The sequence below is a fragment of the Salmo salar genome, chromosome ssa15 (genome assembly GCF_905237065.1).
Source record: "Salmo salar chromosome ssa15, Ssal_v3.1, whole genome shotgun sequence".
Lineage (NCBI taxonomy): Eukaryota > Metazoa > Chordata > Actinopteri > Salmoniformes > Salmonidae > Salmo > Salmo salar.
Window position 1 is genome coordinate 40505835 of NC_059456.1, and position 26444 is coordinate 40532278.

At 43.6% G+C, this 26444-nt stretch overlaps 1 protein-coding gene across 1 annotated transcript in view; it reads left to right on the forward strand.

Moving 5' to 3' along the window:
* The first annotated feature begins 266 nt into the window (after positions 1-266).
* Positions 267-26444, forward strand: part of vash2 (vasohibin 2) — a 33997-nt gene continuing 7819 nt past the window's right edge. Inside the window, exons 1-6 of the mRNA XM_014144510.2 lie at positions 267-1243; positions 7000-7088; positions 13813-13869; positions 14407-14481; positions 19236-19617; positions 22575-22693. Of these exons, the coding sequence (XP_013999985.1) occupies positions 929-1243; positions 7000-7088; positions 13813-13869; positions 14407-14481; positions 19236-19617; positions 22575-22693 (1037 nt within the window). The 5' untranslated portion in view covers positions 267-928. The remainder of the gene's footprint in view (positions 1244-6999; positions 7089-13812; positions 13870-14406; positions 14482-19235; positions 19618-22574; positions 22694-26444) is intronic.

Here is a 26444-nt window from a genome sequence, read left to right on the forward strand (position 1 = left end):
TCGAAATAGCCACTGACCATTTCACGTCAGACACCACTTGTTAAATTGAATCGGGTGAAGTTGTTACATTGCTCACTGTTATAATAACAGTATAATTTTAAAAATATTGACCAAAACAATACCGGGCGTTGAGAAAAAAAAATCCCGTTTGTTGCAAATTTCACTTGTTGACGCCCTCATCCGCAATCACCACCAATCACAGCAAGGGACTCGTTCCTTATTTGCTATGGCTATTTAAATCCGCTTCTCTTTCTTGGTACAGCCAATGAAATCATTCAGAACACGGCTGGCTGCCGGGGTTACGATAGGCAGAATAACATAGTGAAATCATTCATCCCAAAATATTAACCATGTGATGGAGGATTAAATGACCAAAGAGGAGTTTTCATCATGAGGACGAAGCTTTCGAATAGACAGCCTACTCGATATTGGGGAAATATGTAGTAGACTACGAACGGAACGGAATGCATAGCAGAGGTCAGCTGTGGGAGTCAGTCGCCCCCGCAGTTTTCTGAGCAAAGGATGAAGTTACAGAGGAGGAAGCCAAACGGTGAATAGTCCACTACGGGCAACTAGCAAACTACATTGTTATGAATGGTCCACACAATGCGGTATTTTAGTCGGCTATGCTTTGGGGTTTGATTTCTTGCTAGCCTATATCTTTCAGACTTTTTAATGGCTAAAGATTATGCTTAGCTAAATATATGAAATGCATATTTCTTTCTGGTGCATTTCTACCTATAAAGCTTGACACGTGCCCCAAAAAATAATTTCGTTAATATGTGATTTCAGTATCCTTTATATGGATGTACAGGAGTGGATATTGGTACAGCAACATGTTTGTTATAGCAAACCTGGGTTATTGACAAAGGCTAAGCAAATCATCACGGGCTGCCATCTGCCAGGACCCCCACTTTTGAATTGAACAATGACTGGACCCAACGCCACTAGCACTAGTTCATCTGCCGCTAAAATGGGGAGGCACCGATCCAAAAGCACAAGTGGCAGTACGTACTGCATCTCGAGCCCGGGTGCTGAATCTGCCACCCTTAGCACCCCCAACAACGCTGGACGTTCATCGGGAGAGGAAGAGGAGAAAGATGGGGGGGTGCTATTTTACGTGAACAGAACTGGTTTTCCCATTGACGGTGTCACTTGGGAGAGGATGTGGACTCACGTGGCCAAAGTACACCCTGATGGACAAGACATTAGCAAGATAAGGAATGCTGCATACCTTCCTAAAGTAAGTATAGCCTTAAAGCCAGACAAATAAGCAGTTATATTGACATACAATCCTGGGAATTTACCATGTTATAACCAACAGACATATGCTTCATATTGCAATTCAACAGACATAATTAGAAATTCGATCTATGCAAAGAATCCAACAACAACTGTTCACAGGACAATAGCAGGATGAGTTAAAGAGTTCCTCCTGAAAGTCTTCTCTTTCCTAATTATCCTGATGAGGAATGAAGAATGAATTTAAGGCATGCAGACTATTTCAGCCTGCCCCTGGCCTCCAATAGGACACTACATTGTCTCTGAGTAATTTCATCAGAGGCCAGATATAACTGGGACCGAAATGTCACCAAAGTGGGGACCAGTGTTGAGAACCTTTCTATTGCTGTCATTGGTGGGAGTGGGACTGGGCTGAGAAAGGAGACTCTGGAGCATCACAAATTGGTACACTGGAAATTAGTACATGTGATGGCAAAGCCCAAGTTCATAGCACACTGTAGGCAATATAAATAGCAGAGCATATGACAATGCACACAGGAATCTTTGTATTTGCCCCAGACTGTGTCCTTTCTTGATGCTGCCTCTGTACTAGTTATTGGAATTATGACCAGAGGCTGCTTTAGTGTTGTATAGTATCACCAAGGGACAGTGACACTTTCTTTTGTGTTCAGGGTGTCTTATCAACTACCTTTTGGCAGTCCACAATAGCAGTCTTTAGCTGAGAAACCTGTAGGCCTGCTCAGTGCTGTGGGATTTCACTCATGTCATATCATACCGATGTCCATCACACTGCCTTAATTGGGGCGGCAGGTAGCCTAGTGGTTAGTGTTGGGCCAGTAACTGAAAGGTTGCTGGATTGAATCTCCGAGTTGACAAGGTAAAAATCTGTTGTTCTGCCCCTCAACAAGGCAGTTAACCCACTGTCCCCCGGTAGGCTGTCATTGTAAATAGGAATTTGTTCTTAACTGATTTACCTGGTTAAATAAAAATAAATAAAACACTATCTGTAGACTACACCTAAGTGAATAGGAGACTGTAGTTGCATTGCTACGCCATACTACGCTGAACAAAAATATTAACGCAACAATTTCTACGATTTTACTGAGTTACAATTCACATAAGGAATTTAGTCAATTCAAATAAACATATTAGGCCCTAATCTATGGATTTCACATGACTGGGAATACAGATATACATCTGTTGGTCACAGATACCTTAAAAAAAGGTTGGGGCGTGGATCAGAAAAGCAGTCAGTATCTGGTGTGACCACCATTTGTGTCATGCAGTGCGACACATATCCTCCGCATAGAGTTGATCAAACTGTTGATTGTGGCCTGTGGAATGTTGTCCCACTCCTCTTCAATGGCTGTGTGAAGTTACTGGATGTTGGTGGGAACTGGAACATGCTGTCATACACGTCGATCCAGAGCGTCCCAAACACGCTCAATGGGTGGCATGTCTGGTGGTTATGCAGGCCATGGAAGAACTGGGACATTTTCAGCTTCCAGAAATTGTGTACAGATCCTTGCACCATGGGGCTGTGCATTATCATGCTGAAACACGAGGTAATGGCGGTAGATGAATGACACGACAATGGGCGTCTGGATCTTGTGCATTCAAATTGCCATCGATAAAATGCAATTGTGTTCATTGTCCGTAGCTTATGCCTGCCCATACCATAACCCCACCGCCACCATGGGGCCCTCTCTTCACAACGTTGACATCAGTAAACTGCTCACTCACACAACACCATTCATGTTGTCTGCCATCTGCCCGGAAAAAGTTGAAACCGTGATTCATCCGTGAAGAGCACACTTCTCCAGCGTGCCAATGGCCACCAAAGGTGAGCATTTTCCCACTAAAGTCGGTTACGATGCCAAACTGCCAGTCAAGACCCTGGCGAGGACAACGTGCACGCAGATGAGCTGCCCTGAGACGGTTTCTGACCGTTTGTGCAGAAATTCTTCAGTTGTGCAAACCCACAGTTTCATCAGTTGTCCGGGTGGCTGGTCTTAGACGATTCCTCAGGTGAAGAAGCTGGATGTGGAGGTCCTGGGCTGGCGTGGTTACATGTGGTCTGCGGTTGTGAGGTAGGTTGGACGTACTGTCAAATATATATTTTATTTCATCTCATGAAACATGGGACCAACACGTTACATTATATTTTTGTTCAGTATATTAGTCTGTAACCCAAAACTGTTTTGAGAAACACAAATGGCCTGAAAAGTGTGAAAGGAGAGTGGAGTCATTAATATCCAAGAAGTAACAGTGATCACCAGTCTGTGATCTCCAGGTGCAGGTGTTGGGCTAGCTAACTCATTAAGGAGATTAGGCAGTTACAGCAAGGCAGCTCAGGGACAATCTCCAATCCAGGGCCAGCGTCTGGGTGACTGTGTGGAGGAATGAGCATTGCAGTGCTGTCTGGAGCTCACGTGTATTCATATAGAGCTATAGGCTACAGAGAGAAACCTGTGAAATCTCAAGCTGCATCTCCCTGCAGCACTGAATGCAAACTAACACACTCTGAGGAGTTGTGATCAAAGTGCGTCTCGTGATCCATTCATTGCATCCATTCATCTTGCGTTAAGAAAAGGGTTAGGATTTAAATGATTTTGTCATTCATTGTTTTGTAAATTTGGTTCCAGTGTCCCACCCAAATGGCACGTTGGTAAGAACTTAGCAGATTTTACTCTCCTGAAGTAATGTATTCCTCTGTTATTCTCTATTGATGTTGCCAGGAATGGTAACACCACTGCTTGAGCTTTGTGCCTGTCCTTTGCCCTGACTATTTGAAGGGGTTGGTTGTGAGCGAACTAATCCACCATCTGGGATTTGAGTCTAGGATAATCTTTATCGCCTAATTGTTTCCATAAAGCTTTGTACAGGAAACTAAACAGGCTTTCAGACCAAAGCCTTCCTTTCTGTTTCAAACGTACATTATACGCACCTCACCCTTACCAAAAAACGGGCTTCTGGAAAACAGTTGTTGCAAATCTTTGGCCAATTTGATGCAAATTTGCAGAAAGCTCTTATTTAGTTTTATAGCAAAACTTTGTGGCAACTTGTGAATTTCTGGCAAACGAATCTGGGAAACTTGTGGTGAACATTCTACTGTGTGCTGCAAATTTGTTGCAATATTAGATCAGGTTTTTTGTTACTTTGTGTATTAACAACATTGAAATGAATTTTCTACAAACACCAAATCACATTGCATCACGACAGCATTTGGTTAGAACTGAACTGATCTCCAAACGGGGGGGCTACTGTATGAAGAATCATTTTTATTAACATTTTATTGAACCTTTATTTAACTAGGCAAGTCAGTTAAGAACAAATTCTTATTTACAATGACGGCCTACCAAAAGGCAAAAGGCCTCCTGCTGGGACCGGGGCTGGGATTAAAAATAAATGAAATAAAAATATAGGGCAAAACACACATCATGACAAGAGAGACAACACAACATTACACAAAGAGAAGTATTTGTTTTTGTTGCATTCCTAAGGGAGAAGGTTCAAGCTAATGTTTTCTGGTAACTGTAAATAAGTAGTTACACAGGCTCTGCTTACATGCACACCACATGAAAACCGCAAGCTATCATGCTCTAAAGATAGTCTCTGACCAATGCCCAACTGTCTTCTGGAGAGAGACAAATGACCAGGGTGTTTGGTGCTGCAGTCACATCTTGTCTGTCTCTCTCAAGTTTCACTGATGTGCCCTGGGGATGTAAAGTTAGATTAGATCCACCACACGGGGGCAGGTCGCCCTTTTCACCCACAGAAGACCTCTCTAAAGCTGGGGAAAAGATTCAGAAGGGGTGAGGGCCAGCTGGACGGAAAGGGAGAAAGTCCCTTTTTGAACTATCTTTTCATTCCTGCAAGTCCACCTGTGAGGAGCATACAGTACGGCTACAGACTGACCATGAATTGTCAGCCTCAACCTTGCTTAGTGAGTTCGCCAGGTGTTATTACTATCCAACTTACTGCAGTGCTGAGGCTGAAATTCAATCTACTTTCAAAGCTTGTGCCACTGCCACAAGCTCTCCATATCCCTCTGCGTAATTGTCCCGCTTTTATAAAAACCTCTTTCACACCTTATAATGAGGAATAAAGATGTGAATCACACACTCGTTCGTTCAGCTCCAGTAGTTCTCTAGGCTCCGCAAGGCACCCTTTTCTCCAGAGGGAAGGAGAGAAAGAGGAGAAGGATGACAGCTAATTACACAGGGTGATTTGGGACTGTGGGTTGCACTCAACTAAACACTCTAAACAGTAACGCTGTGTCTAAATAACAAAATCAATGTTTTCATCAAATGTACATTGTTCTATTAATTATCAATGAAGTGTTATTACATTTCTATAAGTGGTGTGGTAGGCTACACTTTGAGAAAATGGCTGATCCCAAGACACTACGAGGTCCCTTCCTCAGTTAGCACTCATCCTCTCATCCCTCTCTATGCTGTGGAGAGAGAGAGAGAGAGATAAAGAGAGGGAAAGGAGAAAGGAATCACCCCATATTCCTTCCCTGACCCAGCAGAATTCTGTTCTATTCCAGGCTCTCAGAAATTGAGATAGGGTTGGCGGGGCGATTGTTTGAGGGATTATTGAGAAATAAGACCCAATGCCACTGACTGCTGAATATTCCATACATTTTTCTGCTTTTCATTTCACTTGCACAGCTTGAATGCGATGCTTTTAAAATTGGCCTGTGAGCGGCAGGTAGCCTAGTGGTTAAGTGCATTGGACAAGTAACTGAAAGGTCGCTGGTTCACATCCCAAGCCGACTAGGCGGAAAATCTGTCAATGTGCCCTTGAGCAAGGCACTCAACCCTAATTGCTCCTGTAAGGGTGTCTACTAAGAGAGTTTAGCCCTATCCTTTGGGGGTTAGAATGCTGATGAAAGAAAAATCTTATTTTCACCTCACCTTGATTGGTTTGGGGTTTCTCTTTTCCTCTCCACCACCCACAAAAAATATACACATTTGATATCTCTCACTCTCTCTTTGCTTGTCAGCCCTTTGATCCAGTGGCTGTATTGACTCAGATACCACAGAAACCTGATTGATAGGATCAGTGTGTATGTGTGTGTGTGCCATTGAGTCATTAGAGAAATAGACCAAAAAATTACTACCTAGAAAGCCTAATACCCTGGAAAGGAAATGTATTGACTCCTGATTGAGGGCATGGTACTCTCTCATTAGTTTGATCTATCACCTCAGGCTTTGCAAATATAACGTAGTAAAGTTGTGTGACTGAGCCAGAGGGCTAAACTGTTTGTCTTGAGCATGAGACCAGACTCTTTAGATAAGCTAATTCTAGCTCTGTTAAGAGAAACAACCCAGCCGAAATTACATGGCTTTATGTCTATTGTGCCCCCTGGTCTCCTTCCTGTACACACACACACACACACACACACACACACACACACACACACACACACACACACACACACACACACACACACACACACACACACACACACACACACACACACACACACACACACACACACACACACACACACACATACATACATACAGTACATGTGTTTTTCTGGTTCTGACTGAGTCAATGAATGTACAATAAAAAGGAAGCCAAACATTTTATGAGCCAAATTCCAGGACATGTCAGAGGAAGCACAGTATTAATCATAGTCATTGCAGCTGTTTTACAGTTTCTCTAAGACCTTCAATATTGCCACATGTTTATGTATCCATCACCAAGATAAACTCTTAACAGTCTTTCTTTGTCAACCTACAGCACCCTGTGCCATCGGTCCCCAACTTCAAGCCCACCATGTCTGTCCCTGATTGGCTGCTGGCCATCCAGAACTACATGAAGACACTGCAGTATCCTTTCCCTGCCGAGCCCGCAACCTGCCACCAACCCTCCCTTCCACCCCTCTCTCATCCCCTGTTCACAAAACACACTGAGAAGAGCAGCCTGGCCTCAGAGTCATATGAAACATACTGTACGTAGTTCTGAGCACCTCCAAGACGTATGACACCTACTAATGGTCTAGTTACTTTAGACAGAAACAAAAGTAGGGAGGTTAGTCGGGGAAGATGGGTGGGTGTAATCCGTGACCATCTAGCAAGCCAAAGGTTGGGGACAACTGTAGCATTTTAGCTAAGCCTTCCCCTAACCCTTATTCTAAACTTAACCCAATTCACCTAACCTGCTGCGTAAATTCACCTAACCTTTGTCGTTTTAGTTCTCATAACCTTTGTCGTTAGTTCGTCTAAGCGCCAACATAAATTCTCTCTGTAATTCTCCTCTGTTCTTATGATGCAACAAGCAACCTGGTCTCAGACAAAGATGTATAATGCTATACGCCCTCCAGGATGTAAGTTAAACCATCCAATTCGTATGCTATTGTATGACCGGATAAGGTGTATGAAACTATACATTCTCTAATTTGTATGATATTGTATGACCGCAATACCATTCATCATTTAACGTAACATATCATACTAATTGGAGCGTCACAGAGTTACATACAGAATAATACGAATTGTCCTGAGACCACATTGAGAAGAGAGAAGCCACAGTACCTGTTAGCACACATTGTCCTATAGTTCATTACAGATTCATGTGCACCGCTGCTCTTTTCACACTGTTTTAATTCACTCTGGAGCCCTGGGGGGGTTGTACTGTATGCATGCAGTGTGTTAGCTAGCTAACACTTTCAAGGTTTTCAGGTGAGCTTAATTTGTTGTGATTATAGCCAGGGGAGTGCAGTTGCACCAACTGCCATAACAACAGGTGCTCCCTGGGTCTGTAAACAATGTCACAGTACCTTTAATGCCCATAGTAAATATGATCCATGATGCACCACAAAAAAAACATCTGCTGCCTCTCTTAAAATGTTTTTTACAACCAACTTGTCAACTCAAATGTAACTGTCAACTCTGTTAACTAGAGTAGACACATTCAGGTGGAGCTTGGACATAGTCTTCAAATTCATTTCAGTTAAGCTTGACACACATCAGTGAGGAAATACATAAGGTCTTCAAGGTACGGTTACATTTCTCTCAAACATTGATAGCCTACATTACATGAACCTGATCTCAGAAACGTCCACCATTCCCCTCTCATCCACACTTATATAATCTTCCAGACCCCTATAAATGCCCCTTAGGGAGCAGTCGAAATGTGCACAATTGTTACCCGGAGGAAAATGGGGGAAGGTCATGCTTTTTCAATTTCAGTCCAAGGGAGGGTTATGTAATTTGTATTTGATTAAATGTCATATTGCTCAGGGTTTGAGAATGAGTTGCTTATTGTAGTATCTCGATGTGTGCCCGATGATGCCCCTCATCCCTGAATCTCAGCTGGGCGCGCAATATCAAGTGCATCTAGTGTGGTCTCAATAAAATGATCCATAGCCTATACTATAGACCTAGGCTGTATGAAGAGCATGCTCGGAGAAGCACAAGGCAAAGTCATATTTGAAGAAAATATACTTCCTTCCTGAGTTTTTGCGCTGCTGGAATTGTGTATATAAAACCAGGCTGCACTGCATTACACATTGCAATAGATAGACTATCCTAATCAGAAGCCCTGCCCTGCTCTTGCTGAGGTAAACCCTTTTGTGCTGCCTAACCAGTGACTGTGCTGTGTACGGTGGCAATTTAGGAGGCGAGTCAAAGGCGTCTTCAGATTATATATATATATATATATATATATATACTGCTCAAAAAAATAAAGGGAACACTTAAACAACACATCCTAGATCTGAATGAAATAAATAATCTTATTAAATACTTTTTTCTTTACATAGTTGAATGTGCTGACAACAAAATCACACAAAAATAATCAATGGAAATCCAATTTATCAACCCATGGAGGTCTGGATTTGGAGTCACACTCAAAATTAAAGTGGAAAACCACACTACAGGCTGACCCAACTTTGATGTAATGTCCTTAAAACAAGTCAAAATGAGGCTCAGTAGTGTGTGTGGCCTCCACGTGCCTGTATGACCTCCCTACAACGCCTGGGCATGCTCCTGATGAGGTGGCGGATGGTCTCCTGAGGGATCTCCTCCCAGACCTGGACTAAAGCACCCGCCAACTCCTGGACAGTCTGTGGTGCAACGTGGCATTGGTGGATGGAGCGAGACATGATGTCCCAGATGTGTTCAATTGGATTCAGGTCTGGGGAACGGGCGGGCCAGTCCATAGCATCAATGCCTTCCTCTTGCAGGAACTGCTGACACACTCCAGCCACATGAGGTCTAGCATTGTCTTGCATTAGGAGGAACCTTGGGCCAACCGCACCAGCATATGGTCTCACAAGGGGTCTGAGGATCTCATCTCGGTACCTAATGGCAGTCAGGCTACCTCTGGCGAGCACATGGAGGGCTGTGCGGCCCCTCAAAGAAATGCCACCCCACACCATGACTGACCCACCGCCAAACCGGTTATGCTGGAGGATGTTGCAGGCAGCAGAACGTTCCCCACGGCGTCTCCAGACTCTGTCACGTCTGTCACGTGCTCAGTGTGAACCTGCTTTCATCTGTGAAGAGCACAGGGCGCCAGTGGCGAATTTGCCAATGTTGGTGTTCTCTGGCAAATGCCAAACGTCCTGCACGGTGTTGGGCTGTAAGCACAACCCCCACCTGTGGATGTCGGGCCCTCATACCACCCTCATGGAGTCTGTTTCTGACCGTTTAAGCAGACACATGCATATTTGTGGCCTGCTGGAGGTAATTTTGCAGGGCTCTGGCAGTGCTTCTCCTGCTCCTCCTTGCACAAAGGCAGAGGTAGCGGTCCTGCTGCTGGGTTGTTGCCCTCCTACGGCCTCCTCCACGTCTCCTGATGTACTGGCCTGTCTCCTGGTAGCGCCTCCATGCTCTGGACACTACGCTGACAGACACAGCAAACCTTCTTGCCACAGCTCGCATTGATGTGCCATCCTGGATGAGCTGCACTACCTGAGCCACTTGTGTGGGTTGTAGACTCCGTCTCATGCTACCACTAGAGTGAAAGCATTCAAAAGTGAACAAAACATCAGCCAGGAAGCATAGGAACTGAGAAGTGGTCTGTGGTCCCCACCTGCAGAATCACTCCTTTATTGGGGGTGTCTTGCTAATTGCCTATAATTTCCACCTGTTGTCTATTCCATTTGCACAACAGCATGTGAAATTTATTGTCAATCAGTATTTCTTCCTAAGTGGACAGTTTGATTTCACAGAAGTGTGATTGACTTGGAGTTACATTGTGTTGTTTAAGTGTTCCCTTTATTTTTTTGAGCAGTGTATATATAAAAATATATATACAGTTGAAGTCGGAAGTTTACATACACTTAGGTTGGAGTCATTAAACTCGTTTTTCAACCACTCCACAATTTTCTTGTTAACAAACTATAGTTTTGGCAAGTAATTTTTCCAACAATTGTTTACAGACAGATTATTTCACATATAATTCACTGTATCACAATTCCTGTGGGTCATAAGTTTACATACACTAAGTTGACTGTGCCTTTAAACAGCTTGGAAAATTCCAGAAAATTATGTAATGGCTTTAGAAGTTTCTCATAGGCTAATTGACATCATCTGAGTTAATTGGAGCCGTACCTGTGGATGTATTTCAAGGCCTACCTTCAAACTCAGTGCCTCTTTGCTTGACATCATGGGAAAATCAATAGAAATTAGCCAAGACCTCCGCAAGTCTGGTTTATCCTTGGCAGCAATTTCCAAACGGCTGAAGGTATCACGTTAATCTGTACAATAGTACGCAAGTATAAACACCATGGGACCACGCAGCTGCCATACCGTTCAGGAAGGAGACGCGTTCTGTCTCCTAGAGATGAACGTACTTTGGCGCAAAAAGTGCAAATCAATCCCAGAACAACAGCAAAGGACCTTGCGAAGAAGCTGGAGGAAACAGGTACAAAAGTATCTATATCCACAGTAAAACAAGTCCTATATCGACATAACCTGAAAGGCCGCTCAGCAAGGAAGAAGCCACTGCTCCAAAACCGCCATAAAAAAAAGCCAGACTACGGTTTGCAACTGCACATGGGGACAAATATCGTACTTTTTGGAGAAATGTCCTCTGGTTGGATGAAATAAAAATAGAACTGTTTGGCCATAATGACCATCGTTATGTTTGGAGGAAAAGGTGGGAGGCTTGCAAGCCGAAGAACACCATCCCAACCATGAAGCACAGGGGTGGCAGCATCATGTTTTGGGGGTGCGTTGCTGCAGGAGGGACTGGTGCACTTCACAAAATAGATGAAATCACGAGGAAGGAAAATTATGTGGATAAATTGAAGCAACATCTCAAGACATCAGTCAGGAAGTTAAAGCTTGGTCGCAAATGGGTCTTTCAAATGGACAATGACCACAAGCATACTTCCAAAGTTGTGACAAAATGGCTTAAGGACAACAAAGTCAAGGTATTGGAGTGGCCATCACAAAGCCCTGACCTCAATCTTATAGAAAATGTGTGGGCAGAACTGAAAAAGCGTGTGTGAGCAAGGAGGCCTTCAAACCTGACTCAGTTACACCAGCTCTGTCAGGAGGAATGGGCCAAAATTCACCCAACTTATTGTGGGAAGCTTGTGGAAGGCTACCCGAAACGTTTGGCCCAAGTTAAACAATTTAAAGGCAATGCTTCTAAATACTAATTGAGTGTATGTAAACTTCTGACCCACTGGGAATGTGATGAAAGAATTAAAAGCTGAAATAAATCATTCTCTCTACTATTATTCTGACATTTCACAACCTTAAAATAAGTGGTGATCCTAACTGACCTAAGACAGGGAATGTTTACTAGGATTAAATGTCAGGAATTGTGTGAAACTGAGTTTAAATGTATTTGGCTAAGGTGTATGTAAACTTCCGACTTCAACAGTATGTTTTTTTAAATGCAGTATCTGTGCACGCGGACTAGGCCTTCTGATTTCCTGTTCAGTTTGAGAGGGATAGCGTGAAGATGAGAAGGAGGACCAGAGGTAAGCTTGCTGCTGCTATAATTGATTTTAATAAAAACAATATGTTTTGTTGCCCATTATGAAGCTATTTATCAGAGTTATTGACCTCACAAAAAATACATATTCAAGTAATTCATTTAAACAGTCTTCATTTTATTTTGACTTTAGGCTACTAACAACAAAAGGGCTTTGTGTTGGAGTTTGTGTCTTCCTATTCAATAAATAAGAGGTAGGGCTAAATGCATAGGCCGACCCCTCGTTAGCTTAAGATTTAGTAAAACATTTAATGGACCTGATTATATAAAGCAATCTATAACGATGCTTTAGTCCGCAATGCTAGAAACAAGCTGTAAAATCCCAGGGAAGACGTGACATCGATTCATATGGGATATCTTTGGTTTGTCTCTATGACATCCAGAGGCTGCACTACAACCTTCTATAGCCGAGAAGACAAAAAAATGTACTTTGCTTGGGAAGTAATGTGATTCTGTCACTATCAATTGACGTTTGACAGTTCAACTGGCTATTAAACACCATTCTAAATCAGTCAGGAACAAGCCAAGTAGCCTAAGAAGGAACAGAAATGAATTATTTAGGCTATATTATTATTATTTCAATGCTATAGCCTGCCATTTAAGAAATCAACAGGCTGGCAGGAGTGCTCAACATTTTAACAACACATCAACAACAGCACTTCAACAACATGCCTATACATTTTTCATTTAGGCTGTAGAAAATGAAATGTATATACATTACTTAGAATTAAATAATAATGAAATGAAAAATGCCTTATTAGGCTATACAGTCATTCTACAGTGCGTTTGAATTCACTTTTAGAAACATGAGTTTGGCCAGTCTGGTTTGAGGATCATGCGGTGAGCTATGCATGCCTGGTTTGTTCATTTAGCTTAAGAGATGCTCCTATATTCCCAAATCCCAAAGTAATCACAGACAACACAAATCGATTTTATAACAACAATATCATTGAATAAAATGGAATAAATTAGAAAATGATAGTTTCCCCAAATGAAAAAAGTGCATACAGACTTACAGGCTTAGCTGATGATATGCCTGTGTTAAACAACAAATTACTTTTTCTCTAGTTAATTGCTGATCAGATACTTCAGTTGTAACTGGTTCTGTTGCACTTCATTTTTACAGTTGATAGACAACTTTAGCACTGTTCCAGACTTAGAATCTCCTTTTTTTTTAACAAAAGCCTGTATAGAAATCATAATGTCTCCGGTGCTGCAGCATCCGCTCGTTCGTTATCATGCTCTGCTGTGGTATTAGATAACATATTCATGCAGTGCTTTTACCCCTACGCTTGTCCACGGTGGTCTGCGAATCCACAACCTTCTGGCTACTTTGTAATGCTTACAAAACGAAGAACTGCATATCTAAGGCTCTGGCTGTCTAAGGAGTGAGGGTAAACGGTAGGCATGTTCTCTACTATCCACTTTGTTTTAATATTATTTTGGGTATAATGGAGGGTCACCTGTTTTTTTTTATGCATTCAGGGAGGGTTGGGTAAAAATATAATTCACTGAAGGGAGGGCCATCCATTTTACTTTCAGAGGTTCTCCAGGTATCCCTCATTATAAATAACGTACATTCCCTTAACTGTCTGTTAGATACAATCACACAGGAACTCAGTTCTTTGAGATAAGGAAAACTAGACCATTGTGTGGGTAAGTGAGGCTGTGAGGCCATTTCTGTGTTTTCTTTCCATTGGCTTGTCTTTGTGTGTCTTTACTGTCTGCTGCCGTTACTTTACAGAGCCAGGAGAAAGGTCCCACTACTCTGGGAATCCACGTGTGTCTGTATTTATTTAATTTTTATTTAACCTTTTATTTAACTAGGCAAGTCAGTTAAGAGCAAATTCTTACTTACAGTGATGGCCTACCCCCTTGTAGAAGAATATAGGCCAGTTCAGATGTTGTAAATAGCCGTCCTCTGTCTGTGTTCTTCACCCTGAGTACACATGCTAGGTGCATGTACTGCAAAAACAGCCAGAACATTTGACATTTTATAGAAAATAAGTAAAAGGGGTCATTGTATTTAGAAGATGGTGCTTTCATTAATGTGCTTGGCTTGTACTTGACACAATTTGTTTGTTGTAATCCTGTTTGATGAGATTATACCATTGTCATTTTCTGTATAAAGCACCAAAGAGGAATTGGTATGAAACAATAATATTCACTACAATCGTCTCTGTTCCCTTTTAGGTTGATGGAGACCGCGAGAGAAATGATCAGGGAATCTCTTCCAATCAAATGCCTTGAAGCTGTCATCCTTGGAATGTATCCTTTCATCGTCTGTACGCACAGTCAGAGATACACATGAACCAGTGGGAGTTGGAGCTGATCTGTTTCAGGTCAGGATGTGCCCGATGAAACTCTTGAAATCAATGTGATATGTAGTCTAATGTTCCCCCTTAGGCTCAATAAGGCTCACAGATTTCCCTGTTGCTAGGAAACAAGAGTCTAAAAGTTCAAAGCGTAACTTCCCTCCTCGCAGGCAGAGCAAAGTTTCTGCAGTGTCTCACACATTGCCATTTAGAGCCGCTTGGCTGCTGGGCCTTTTCACAAACGGTTACTGTCAAGCTTAGGGGCACACAGGTTTAAGGTTTATCCTCGGTCAAGGTTGCAGGCAGCCTGGACATTCACGCCGCAGGCTCGTCTCACTCATGAAGAAAGACCGGCTTTTCTCTAGGTTTATGTCATAGGCTTAAAGCTGTAATCCTTAATGGTGAAACTGCCACGTCCGTATGCAAAGTTACTGCAAACAACGAACGCAGTTTTCTCCCTTGTACATCATAGCACCCGTGACAGAACAGCAGCGTATGTAATGCAATTTGTTTTGACACTCCACCAGCGCTCCTCACCTCTGCTTCGTCAACAAAACAAAAACAATAACGGCCGTGGGACAGACAGTGGCGCTGTTTCCCCCCACTGCGGATTCCATCTTTAAGTCCCAGTCTGTCATGTGGGACCAAACCTGTTAACCCTCATTGACAAAGATGATTAGCTCAATGATGTTTTAACTTGCAACCGACAGTGTCTCATCTCCTAGATAGGAGCCAGCCAAGCTGTATGCCAAGATACAAAACCAGTTGAAATGTTCAGATAGTCAATGACTCACTCCGTTCATGCATCATTAACAGGTAGATAAAGAGATCCTCAACTGTACAGCATGGCTCGTAGCTCTGTTCTGTTAATGGTTGAGGAAATGGAGTGTAGTATACTCATGTTATCTCATGATACAACCTCTGTTGATACAACCTTTACCACAGCCTTTTCTTTGTGTTGAGGTTAAACCACCAGCAGCATGCTGGATTATTAGGACCCACCAAGGCAGATTCCTCTACTACCGACAAGAGATTCTGAGTATCGCAGAGAGAAGAAACGGAGTTTATAATAAATAAAAAAATACGATCATCTAACTCTGTTTCATCAGGTCTTGGACATGTTTTCTTCAACCTTTTGATCAACCAGCACCATTAACCAGAGCCTGGATTTAGAAGACATGAAATCATGTGATTTAGTAAATGGAAAGGGGAGAAATGCCAAGTTCCCTTTAATTCTTCTCTGGATGCTCTTATCATTGTCACATGTTTTATACCTATTCTTTAGGCCAGGGTTTCCCAAACTGGTTCCTGGGGCCCCGCCTGGGTGCACATTTTGGTTGTTGTCCTAACACTACACAGCTGATTCAAATAATCATGGCTTGATTATGTGTAGTACTAAAGCAACAACCAAAAAAACGTGCACCAAGGGGGGGCCCCAGGACCCAGTTTGGGAAACCCTGCTTTAAGCTGTAAGGAGGATTGACGGAACATCAAAGAATTAGGGCAAGTGAGGGGATATCATTTTAATACTTTAGAAAAAAGTGACAGTACTGGAGGGGTTAATGGCCGTCTTTTCCCAGCAGAATGTTTTGATGTTTGTTGCGAGTTGGAAAGTGAACGTTTTTGACAGTTGGTTTAAAAAAAAATAAAACATTTTAATACGGACTGCAGATGGTTTTACTATCGTAAAGCGCTGACCCTCTTCTGGATCCCATAGTGGTGCATCATGGATCATATTTACTGTGGGCCATCTCCCACACAGAGCATCATGGCGACAGAGCAAGCGGTTGTCTTAATCTTCCAAACACTGACAGTGTTTGTCGTTTAACTGGAGATATGCTGTTCGGTTGGAGAAGGGCTCGATGGGCAGTTAACAGGCATGTAATTCATATTTGCAACGTCTCCCTGGAGTTCACCCAGCTCAGTGCTCAGGTGTCAAAGCAGCAGAGAGCTGCTAGAGCTAGTAAACACAGGCCTTATAAAGTCATACGTCTCTTAGCTTGGTTTCCATGGTAACAGTAATCCTCCCCAGGTGACGGAAAGAGTGCTTGCCTGGTGGAAGATAAGAGGACTGGAAGTATGCTACTATTGGGGTGGATCACATGCCTTGCATCATGAGTAATGGGATATTTTTGTAGTTAATAGCCCATTAATTATAGAGAAGCAGTGTGTGTGTGTGTGTGTGTGTGTGTGTGTGTGTGTGTGTGTGTGTGTGTGTGTGTGTGTGTGTGTGTGTGTGTGTGTGTGTGTGTGTGTGTGTGTGTGTGTGTGTGTGTGTGTGTGTGTGTGTGTGTGGACCCAGCTGCCACAGGGAGGACTGAGAGTCTTTATTTTTTTTCGGAGTGGCTGCGGTTCCGGATTTTCTGGGACCTGCAGAGATTTCTGCACTCCGAGTCCTTTCAGCTCAGTGCTCACTCATGCCATGACTCCGCTGCCGCTTGTTCTAACAATTTTAGTTATTTTTCTGTTGTAACAGTAATCATTGCAAACATAAGCACGACATAGTCTGGCAAGTTCATGTTATTTTTCCTGAGAGGAGTTAGCCTACATGCAGCTACAGTATTTAGGCAAGCTATATGTACACAGCATATCAACAAGCAAGACACAGACAGGCGGTAAATAGTTTTGAGAAAGAAGTTTCCAGGGGGGTGGCGCGGGGTTGAAAACTCCTCATTCGTAGCCTCTGGCTTCTTTTTTTCTTCTCTAACTGTCACCTCAATGAATAATCACACCAACGTTCTGCAACAGACGCCACGCTGCGCTCGCTACTCTGTGAAAAAACAAGGTGTCAGAACAATGTCTTCTTTCTGAGGGAGATTATTTCTGCTGCCTGGCTGTATTCTCCCAGTGCGGGTTGTTTCTCATGAGAAAACACAATGTGCTGATGTGTGACTCATCAACATGTTCATGTCAACCATAACCTCTACTCATGGTGCTTACTGTCCTGTGGGGATATTAAATAATACCTGTCACCCTACTCTCGAACCTCAAGAGTTATCTTCTTCAAATGGGATATGTCCACTTGATTTACTTGAGGCTTTCTCTGTGAATATTGCTATCCAAGAATCTTGCTTGTGAAACACGACTCATGAACGTACACGAACGCTACAGAGACGCCTTTTAATTATGGATGTTGTGTTCATTGTCATTGCGGCAGGAAAAAGAGAATCCCCAAAGCAGCCATCAAACTGGTGGTGAAGCTCTGTCGGCTGGCCTCTATGATTATTTAATTAGAGGACTGTGGCTGTGCTGTGGCTGGTAGGGTGTTGAGATGACGGACAGGCGCTCGAGCCATTGAGAGGGCTCGGTGTGTGAGAGCTTGAAACAGATGGTTGCTGGTAGCTGAGGAGAGACGGAGCCAAACCACAAAGCAGTCAGTGTGTCCTGAAATGTGCTCCATCTCTCAGATCCATTGTGTTCTCTCAACCAGAGTAGCAGCTTGTGATGTTACTGCACAACACTGCAGAGTGAGGGTGCAGCTTAAACAGCCTGCTTACTGAAAACATGAGGCATCAATAAAAAGGATGGTGATACGGATGAATAGATCATAGATGCATGATAGATGTATGGACAACAGTGGTATTAACATCAGAGTGCTGCTCAGACTAGAAGGTCTAGAAGTCTTGGGTTAAGGGTTCACACTCCAGTATCCGTAATTGACCCAGTCAGTCGGGTTGAATTCACCTGTTGCTCGTTACTGGTCCTTAGGTCACTGACACGCACAGTGGAGTTTCCTGTTAGTGTGTGTGTCACTATATAGTGCCTCTACTGGTCCCAGATAACCCAGTTCCACCATCCTCCAAGTCCCCCTCCGCCCCCTTCTTCCCTGGGCAGGACAGATTAGTCCAGTCTGCCTCATCGTGTGTCGTCCAGTCACGCTGCAATGGGTCCACAGGCCAGTTACATAAAAGTTGGAGTATATGTCCCAGGGAGAATGAGGCTAGCCTGGTGTGCTGTGTGAGAGTCCACGTTAGGACACCACAGCAATTTATTCCTGGGACTTTTAGGAAAAGCAGTCGTTGAGCTTGATTTTGAGTCTGGTTGCTTTCAAATGATAGGTCCTCACTTTTATTGGAAATGGGCCTTAGTCTTTTTGTGATGGTATCCTGGCCTATGATGCGCTGATTTGGAATGAATTCATGTTAAGAATGTGAATGTCTTGTGAAAGACGTATTGTTTCTGCAGAGATGTTCTACAGTCTGTTTGCTGTACTGGGTCTGTTATAATGAAAATGCCTCCTCTCAGCTTTGAGCCCTCTCATTGACTCCCTCCATTAGCTGATTGATTTAGAGATAGTGTGGGTGTATTTGCATTCAAAGCCAATGCCAGTTAGCTAATGAGTTTATGGAAATATAATGAATTTCTGAGAGGCTTAAAACTGGCCTGCATACGCCCTTCTCTCTCTCTCTGATGCTGCTTGTCAACAGCAGTAAACATCAAGTAATCACGATTCAGGAGATAATTACAAAGTATTAAATCTCTGAAAACTTTTAAGTTATTGTTGATGATGCTAATGATGCTAACGCCATTGACCATGGGGCTTAAGCTCTGTCCTTCTCGCTCCCTCTTTCGCTTTCTCTCTCCATCACGCTCTCTCCGTCTCTCTCTCTGTCTAAATAATAACCATTTAGTAGACTGTTAAAATCCATGAAACTGTATTTTTTTGCTAATGATGTCAGTTAACATCCTTGACCCAGGCTCCGTCAGCTACCTGACCAATGGGCTGACCTCGGTGGAGCGTTTTCCCATCAGCTTCAAGACCCAGTTCTCAGGGAACCACTTCCACCACGTGGTGCTGGGCGTCTACTGCAATGGACGCTATGGCACGCTGGGCATGAGCCGCCGCCAAGACCTCATGGACAAGGCCCTGACCTTCCGCACGCTCAGCGAACTGGTGTTGGAGTTCGAGGACTCGTACCGTCGCTACCAGCACACCCTGAAGAAGGTGAAGATCGGCCTGTACGTGCCCCACGACCCGCACGTCTTCCAGCCCATCGAGTGGAAGTACCTGGTGCTCAACGCCGCCCGTCTGGGGAGAGAGGACATGAGGAAGGAGCTGGAGAAGCATGGTCGAGACATGAGGATGAAGGTGACATGTTGTTGTCCTACTTTCTCACATGAGAGGTCACGTATCAAACTTGATTACTTGACGCCTCACTGCCATCCCTTCATACATTTCCTGGGTTTAGTATCTACAATACTGTAACTCCCAAGTCTTTGAAAATACTATGACGTTTAGGGTACAATATACAGTTGAAGTCGGAAGTTTACTTACACTTTAGCCAAATACATTTAAACTCAGTTTTTCACAATTCCTGACATTTAATCCTATTAAAAATTAGGATCACCACTTTATTTTAAGAATGTGAAATGTCAGAATAATAGTGGAGAATTATTTATTTCAGCTTTTATTTCCTTCATCACATTCCCAGTGGGTCAGAAGTTCAATACACTCAATTCGTATTTGGTAGCATTGCCTTTAAATTGTTTAACTTGGGTCAAACGTTTCAGGTAGCCTTCCACAAGTTTCCCACAATAAATTGGGTGAATTATGGCCCATTCCTCCTGACAGAGCTGGTGTAACTGAGTCAGGTTTGTAGGCCTCCTTGCTCGCACACGCTTTTTCAGTTCTGCTCACAAATTTTCTATAAGATTGAGGTCAGGGCTTTGTGATGGCCACTCCAATACCTTGACTTTGTTGTTCTTAAGCCATTTTGCCCCAACTTTGGAAGTATGCTTGGGGTCATGTCCATTTGGAAGACCCATTTGCGACCAAATTCCTGACTGATGTCTTGAGATGTTGCTTCAATATATCCACATAATTTCCTCCCTCATGATGCCATCTATTTTGTAAAGTGCACCAGTCCCTCCTGTAGCAACGCACCCCCACAACATGATGCTGTCACCCCCGTGCTTCACTGTTAGGATGGTGTTCTTCGGCTTGCAAGCCTCCCCCTTTTTCCTCCAAACATAACGATGGAACCGTAGTCTGGCTTTTTTATGGCGGTTTTGGAGCATTGGCTTCTTCCTTGCTGAGTGGCCTTTCAGGTTTTCGATATAGGACTCCTTTTACTGTGGATATAGATACTTTTGTACCTGTTTTTGCTCCCAAGGATGAACCAGACTTGTGGAGGTCTACCATTTTTTTTCTGAGGTCTTGGCTGATTTCTTTTGATTTTCCCATGATGTCAAGCAAGAGGCTCTGAGTTTGAAGGTAGGCCTTGAAATACATTCACAGGTACACCTCCAATTGACTCAAATGATGTCAATTAGCCTATCAGAAGCTTCTAAAGCCATGACACCATTTTCTGGAATTTTCAAAGATGTTTAAAGGCACTGTCAACTTAGTGTATGTAAACCTCTGACCCACTGGAATTGTGATACAGTGAAATAATCTGTCTGTCAACGATTGTTGGAAAAATTACTTGTGTCATGCACAAAGTAGATGTCCTAATTGACTTGCCAAAACTATAGTTTGTTAACAAGAAATTTGTGGAGTGTTGAAAAACGAGTTTTATTGACTCCAACCTAAGTGTATGTAAACTTCCGACTTCAACTGTACATTTTGAACTCTGTTGGGATGAAAAAGTTCACCACAATACATTAACTCTCTAGTCTACTGTCCCTGGGTCATCCCTGAGGGAACGTTCAACTCGTTAGTGTTGCTTTGGCTTGACATCCGTCTGGAACGGCGTCATGTCATAGAATTCCCCCCCAATTCCCGGTTTGAAAGCAGGGCGGCCTCCACAGAGAGGCGAAGGGTGTAATATGAACCTTGAGGGATAATTAAGGCCAGAGTTCCCCTCAGTGGAGCAGAGAGCGAAAGGGAGAACGAGAGAGACAGAGATTAGGGAGAGAAAGAGAAATGGATAGAGAGCGAGTGGCTGGTTGGACTGTGTATCACAGACTCCCTTGCATCAGCTGTTGCATGGCGGTGGTAGCTAGTGGTGTTGGGGGATGGTTGTAGGATGGTGCATCTGGAGCTGACTTAAACAGCACCAGTAAATGTAGGTCAGTTCCCAGCTGCCCAGTGCTGGAGACACAGCCTGGACCTCTGTGTTTGACCCTCGTTAGCTGTACATAGTTCATGTGAGTCATGTGAATACTGTAGAAATTGTACATTCTTACAGTGCATACCAAAAATGTGCCAGTGTATAAATAGATATCACTGTATTTCTAGGCGGTGAAAAACTCACAACCACCTTTTCACTTGCTCAAAAACCAGTTGGGAAATGTCTGTAGTGTGCTTTCTTTGCACAACTCAGACAGACCTTGCATTTCATATAGGAGATCATTGGCTGTGCTTATAACTCTCCTCCACTACAGCACATACTGTACATCCTTACATCTATCACCAACCTTATGACTAACATCCTGCCTATGCTTTCAGCTGCATGTGGTTTCTGGAGCACGGAATATGAGCTACTTCCTGTGTGTTCATTCCAGGAAATCATGATCCCTCTCCAGTCTCTCCTCCAAATGTCGGTCAGGAGTGAGCTCTCATTAGGTTTCTACCAGGACAAGGTGACCATGAAACTCAAATTCTGCTAATCGAATGGCGAACATCAGTAGTATTTCAGTACAACTCCTGAGTGTCTCTCTCAGTGTGTGTGCTAGTGTGCGTGCCTGTGAGCCAGATGGGTGCGGCGTAATTGAGATTGCAGAGGGAGTTGACTAGTGGGCTGATTTGGTTAATGGGGTACCATTGTGTTGCCTGGGAGGCTGGCTTCATTACTGTCTGTTAGTCTCTTCTCCCTACATTGGCTCCCAGACGACTCCTTTACATTCTATGTCTCTGAGATCCAACTGTGTCATTAAAAGTTAACTTCTTTGACTGCTCTTTTTATTGAAGTGGAAATGTTCATTTCTCCAGCACATGGCCTGTGGCAAATGGGCCCACTGAATGGTGAACATGTCTGCAACACCTCCTCTGTAGCTTGCAGCTGTAAACAAAACAACTTAAATATCAGTGCAGCAAAGAAACTTCAGCTCAAACCGTCTCTTATCATTTAGATTCCATATCTGTTCTTTTTTGTTTTCTCTCAGATCCTGAAGTCGTCAAGTGCCCAGTCTCCCATCAAAGAACGGAGCAGAGGCAAGTCTCTCTCCCCCCGCCGCCGACAGAGCAGCCCCCAAAGACGGCACATCCACCGGAGAGACAAGTCGTAAGTATCCCTGGGAATCAATCTCGGGTTATTAGCATCACTGAGACAGAAGCTGGAAGGTGGAATGGCCTTTCTTAGGTAGTTTTACATTGACATCTCAACACTTCCTAACAGTTAGGAAGAGTTTACATCAGGTTACTTTAAAATATAATTTGTTTCATGTTCAATGGTCACACATTGTAAGGTAAGATTTAATCTACATAAAACAGTTTTTCCTTAGAGATTTAATGAAAAGTTGGGCAGGTTTTAATTAAAAGTAATTTAATATAATGCAGATCAGATTGGATATGCATGAGTGAGATGTATAATTCATAGAAATCAACTGTTGATCATCCCAACTATAAAAGCTCTCAATGCCCCATCTTGATTACTAGATGCTATTATGTTAGAGAGAGATGAATTGTCTCTGTCTATGGAATGTTTTCCATCTTGTTTTTGTATTAACGAGGGCTGGCACACTTTCTGAAGTTGCTGAACTCTAAGGCGTTAACTGAGCCTTACATGTTTTCTGTAGACTATTGCAGTTCTCTTCTTCTATCAACCCTCTTTCCCTGTCTTGCTTCCTGGCTAAGGATCCCAGTTCATGTAGAGTTCAGTCTATCACACTCTTCTCAGCTCCAGTTAGAGGAAACTGTGAGGACTAAGAAGCAGGACTAGATCAGATACTGTCATTAGCTAATCTGGGTGAACTTGGAGTACGGAGTTAACTTTTAAGCACACTGGCTTCAGTGTGTGCGTGTGAGTGTGTAGGCGAGGGAGTGAATGTGTGCAATGTGCATGCCTATGGTATGTAGCCTACGTGTGAGTGTACACTACTGCTGGGTTGATGGTCCATTCTGACAGCACAGCAGCATAATCACAGGGAGAAGTACTTGTTTTCTGAAAGCCCCAGCCAGGCCAGCATAATGTCTCTTATAGAAGGAAAGTGTTCACTCCTATTATCACTCACCAGCACACTGGGAGGATTCAGGAAGACCCTGCCCTGACAAAGAGGCTGCTGGGATATGTGCACTGTTGAGTGGAGTTGGAAGATGTTGCCCCTCCTCACGAACCACTGATACAGAGCCAGATCTTGTCTCATCCTCTATTGGTTAAGGTTAGGAATGGGGCTAGTGTAATCCTAGATCTGTGTTGGGCAACTGAAGGGCAACTTCTACCTCAATTCTGTGCAGAAGGCATCCTGGGATTTATGCATGGACTCTCAGGTCACCTCCCCTAGTTCCTCTGGGCTATGCTTAAGTCTGCTGTTGACTGAGAATGTCACACAGAGATAGACAGAGTAACTGGACTGGAAGTGTTGTCAAGGGAGAGTTCCTCTGACAAGATGGAGGCTCGGAGAGAAACTCCGGAGAGTCATCTGTCTCCCACTCTCACTGATACTTTATTTAAAAGCAAACTAGATTTTACTTAGCACACACACACACACACAAGCACACACACGCACACGCACACGCACACACACACATACGCAGTGCCCTGTTGCTATCTGGCGAGATGAGTCCTCTTTTCCCATCCTCCTGGCCTGGTTTGGTCTCCTCTCAGCTGGCAGAGGGCAGGCAGAGGCTGTAATAGGATCTGGGGCTGGACTCAGTGCAGCAGCTGCAGCGTCGCTCAGGGAACACAGACACGGAGAGGAGGATCCACATGCATGAGACAGATGCCTTCTGGTAATCCCCAGCCCATCTCCGACAGAGGAGATAGGCTTGATACTTAGTTTTTATCATAGTACCAATCAACCCAAAGCCTAATGATGTAACCTATGCCTCTGTGGGAAGGGACACAGTGAAATGGCCAGGGGATTTCTGTCATGCCTGCATTACAGGTGTGTGTGATGTGATTTGACATGATGGGAAACCTTTTATCCTTAGGCATCTGGTGTGTGTGTGCATGTTTTTGTGTGTGTGCACGTGCACGCTTGTTTGTGTGTGTGTGCGTGCGTGCGTGCTTACGTACATTTATGTGTGTATGCGTTTGTGAATGTGAGTCCGTGCGTGTGCGTAATCACCACTTGAAGTGGCTTCTACACCGTAGTAATTGAGAAGAATGAAGTACATTGTCTATCCTGACAGACCAAAGGAGTGGGAGGGGGCTCTTCTAAGAGAACAACAGTGACATTTAAAGAGGGGCTGCAGGCCAAGGTCTATGTGTTCAGCACCACCCCCCAATCTGACAGAGTTATTTTGGGCCTGTTCTTAGACACCCACTTCTCTGGCTGTCGCCTCCTGTGAGATGTTAATTATTGAGGAAGAGAGTCTTTTCCACCCCCTGATATGTCCTCGTGTCCCATGTCTCACCATGTCGCCCCCTAGGGAGCAGTGTCCCTCTGTCACCACATATTCAATTATTCACCTCAAATCCAGACGCAACCGACACAGTCTATCCATGTTATAGAAATGTTTATTCAGCCAGCGCCTCAGAAAATGTCATCAGCAGTCAGAGTTTGTGTACAAAGAGTGGAGAGTAACTCTAACAGATCTCTGGAAGCCTGCTAATGCCCTCCCTCCATCCACTGCCTGCTCATCGAGTGGCGCCGCTCGGAGATTTGTAGATATTGGGTTTGTTTAATGGGGCGAATGTGCGCTGCCAAATAACATTGATTTGTGAAGACTGGATTTTTATTCCCACAGTGGTTTATGAACGTATTAAATCTAATTGGTTAATTGGTGAATGAAAGCTACACTGAGAGCGTGATGTATCCCTGAATAGCTTGGAAAATCTCCTCTGTTGTGGATGAATGGTTCAGTAGATGAACCCATAGATGTGTCCGGAGGTAATACACTCTATGCAGTTATCCAGAGCTCTGCTCAGCAGGTGGTTTCAGCCCAGAGCGATCCTTCTCATACACACAGAAATGTAAAGCTGAGATAGAAAGGCTGAAATGAACTTCACTTTATAGACAAAGACTTTGCAGGAGATGCAAGTTGAAGATAGAGATGAACTAGTCTCCATGGCGATGAAGCTATATGATGGGGTATGTATGAATATTGTATTCCTCCTTGGGATCTTCCTCTCAGGCAATGGAAAACAGTAGTCAGACAGGGAGACAGAATGCTCGAGGACAGCGCACTACTCTATCACTCTGTGTAGATGTCATCTGGCTTTATCAATTAGAGGTTTAGCCCACTCTCCAAGAAACCGTTGCTTTTGAAGGAAATACATTTTAGAGTCTCTAGACCCACCCGGTTTCTTAATATCAAATGCAAGGTAATTCTAATGGACTACAATACTGCATGGAAGGGAACCACCTGTTTTCGGAGAAGTGAAATATTCAATGAGGTTGTTGAGACAAGGAAAGCTAAGAGTGGTCAGACGAAGGGCCTTGTCATTGTCATTACTGTTCGTATCTCCTACTATCTTACAGTAGATTGGCTGGCTGTTGTCGGTGCTGTATGGGCTGTGGTGGGCTGGGTGTTGTCTATTCTGTAGTGGACTGGGTGTTGTCTATTCTGTGGTGGGCTAGGTGTTGTCTATTCAATTCAAATCAAATTGTATTAGTCACATGCGCCGGATACAACAGGTGTAGACCTTACAGTGAAATGCTTACTTACGAGCCCCTAACCAACAATGCAGTTTAAAAAAAATATGAATAAGAAATAAAAGTTACAAGTAATTAAAGAGCAGCAGTAAAATAACAATAGCGAGACTATATACAGGGGGGTACTGGTGCAGAGTCAATGTGCGGGGACACCGGTTAGTTGCGGTAATATGTACATGTAGGTAGAGTTGACTATGCACAGTTGGATAAAGTAAT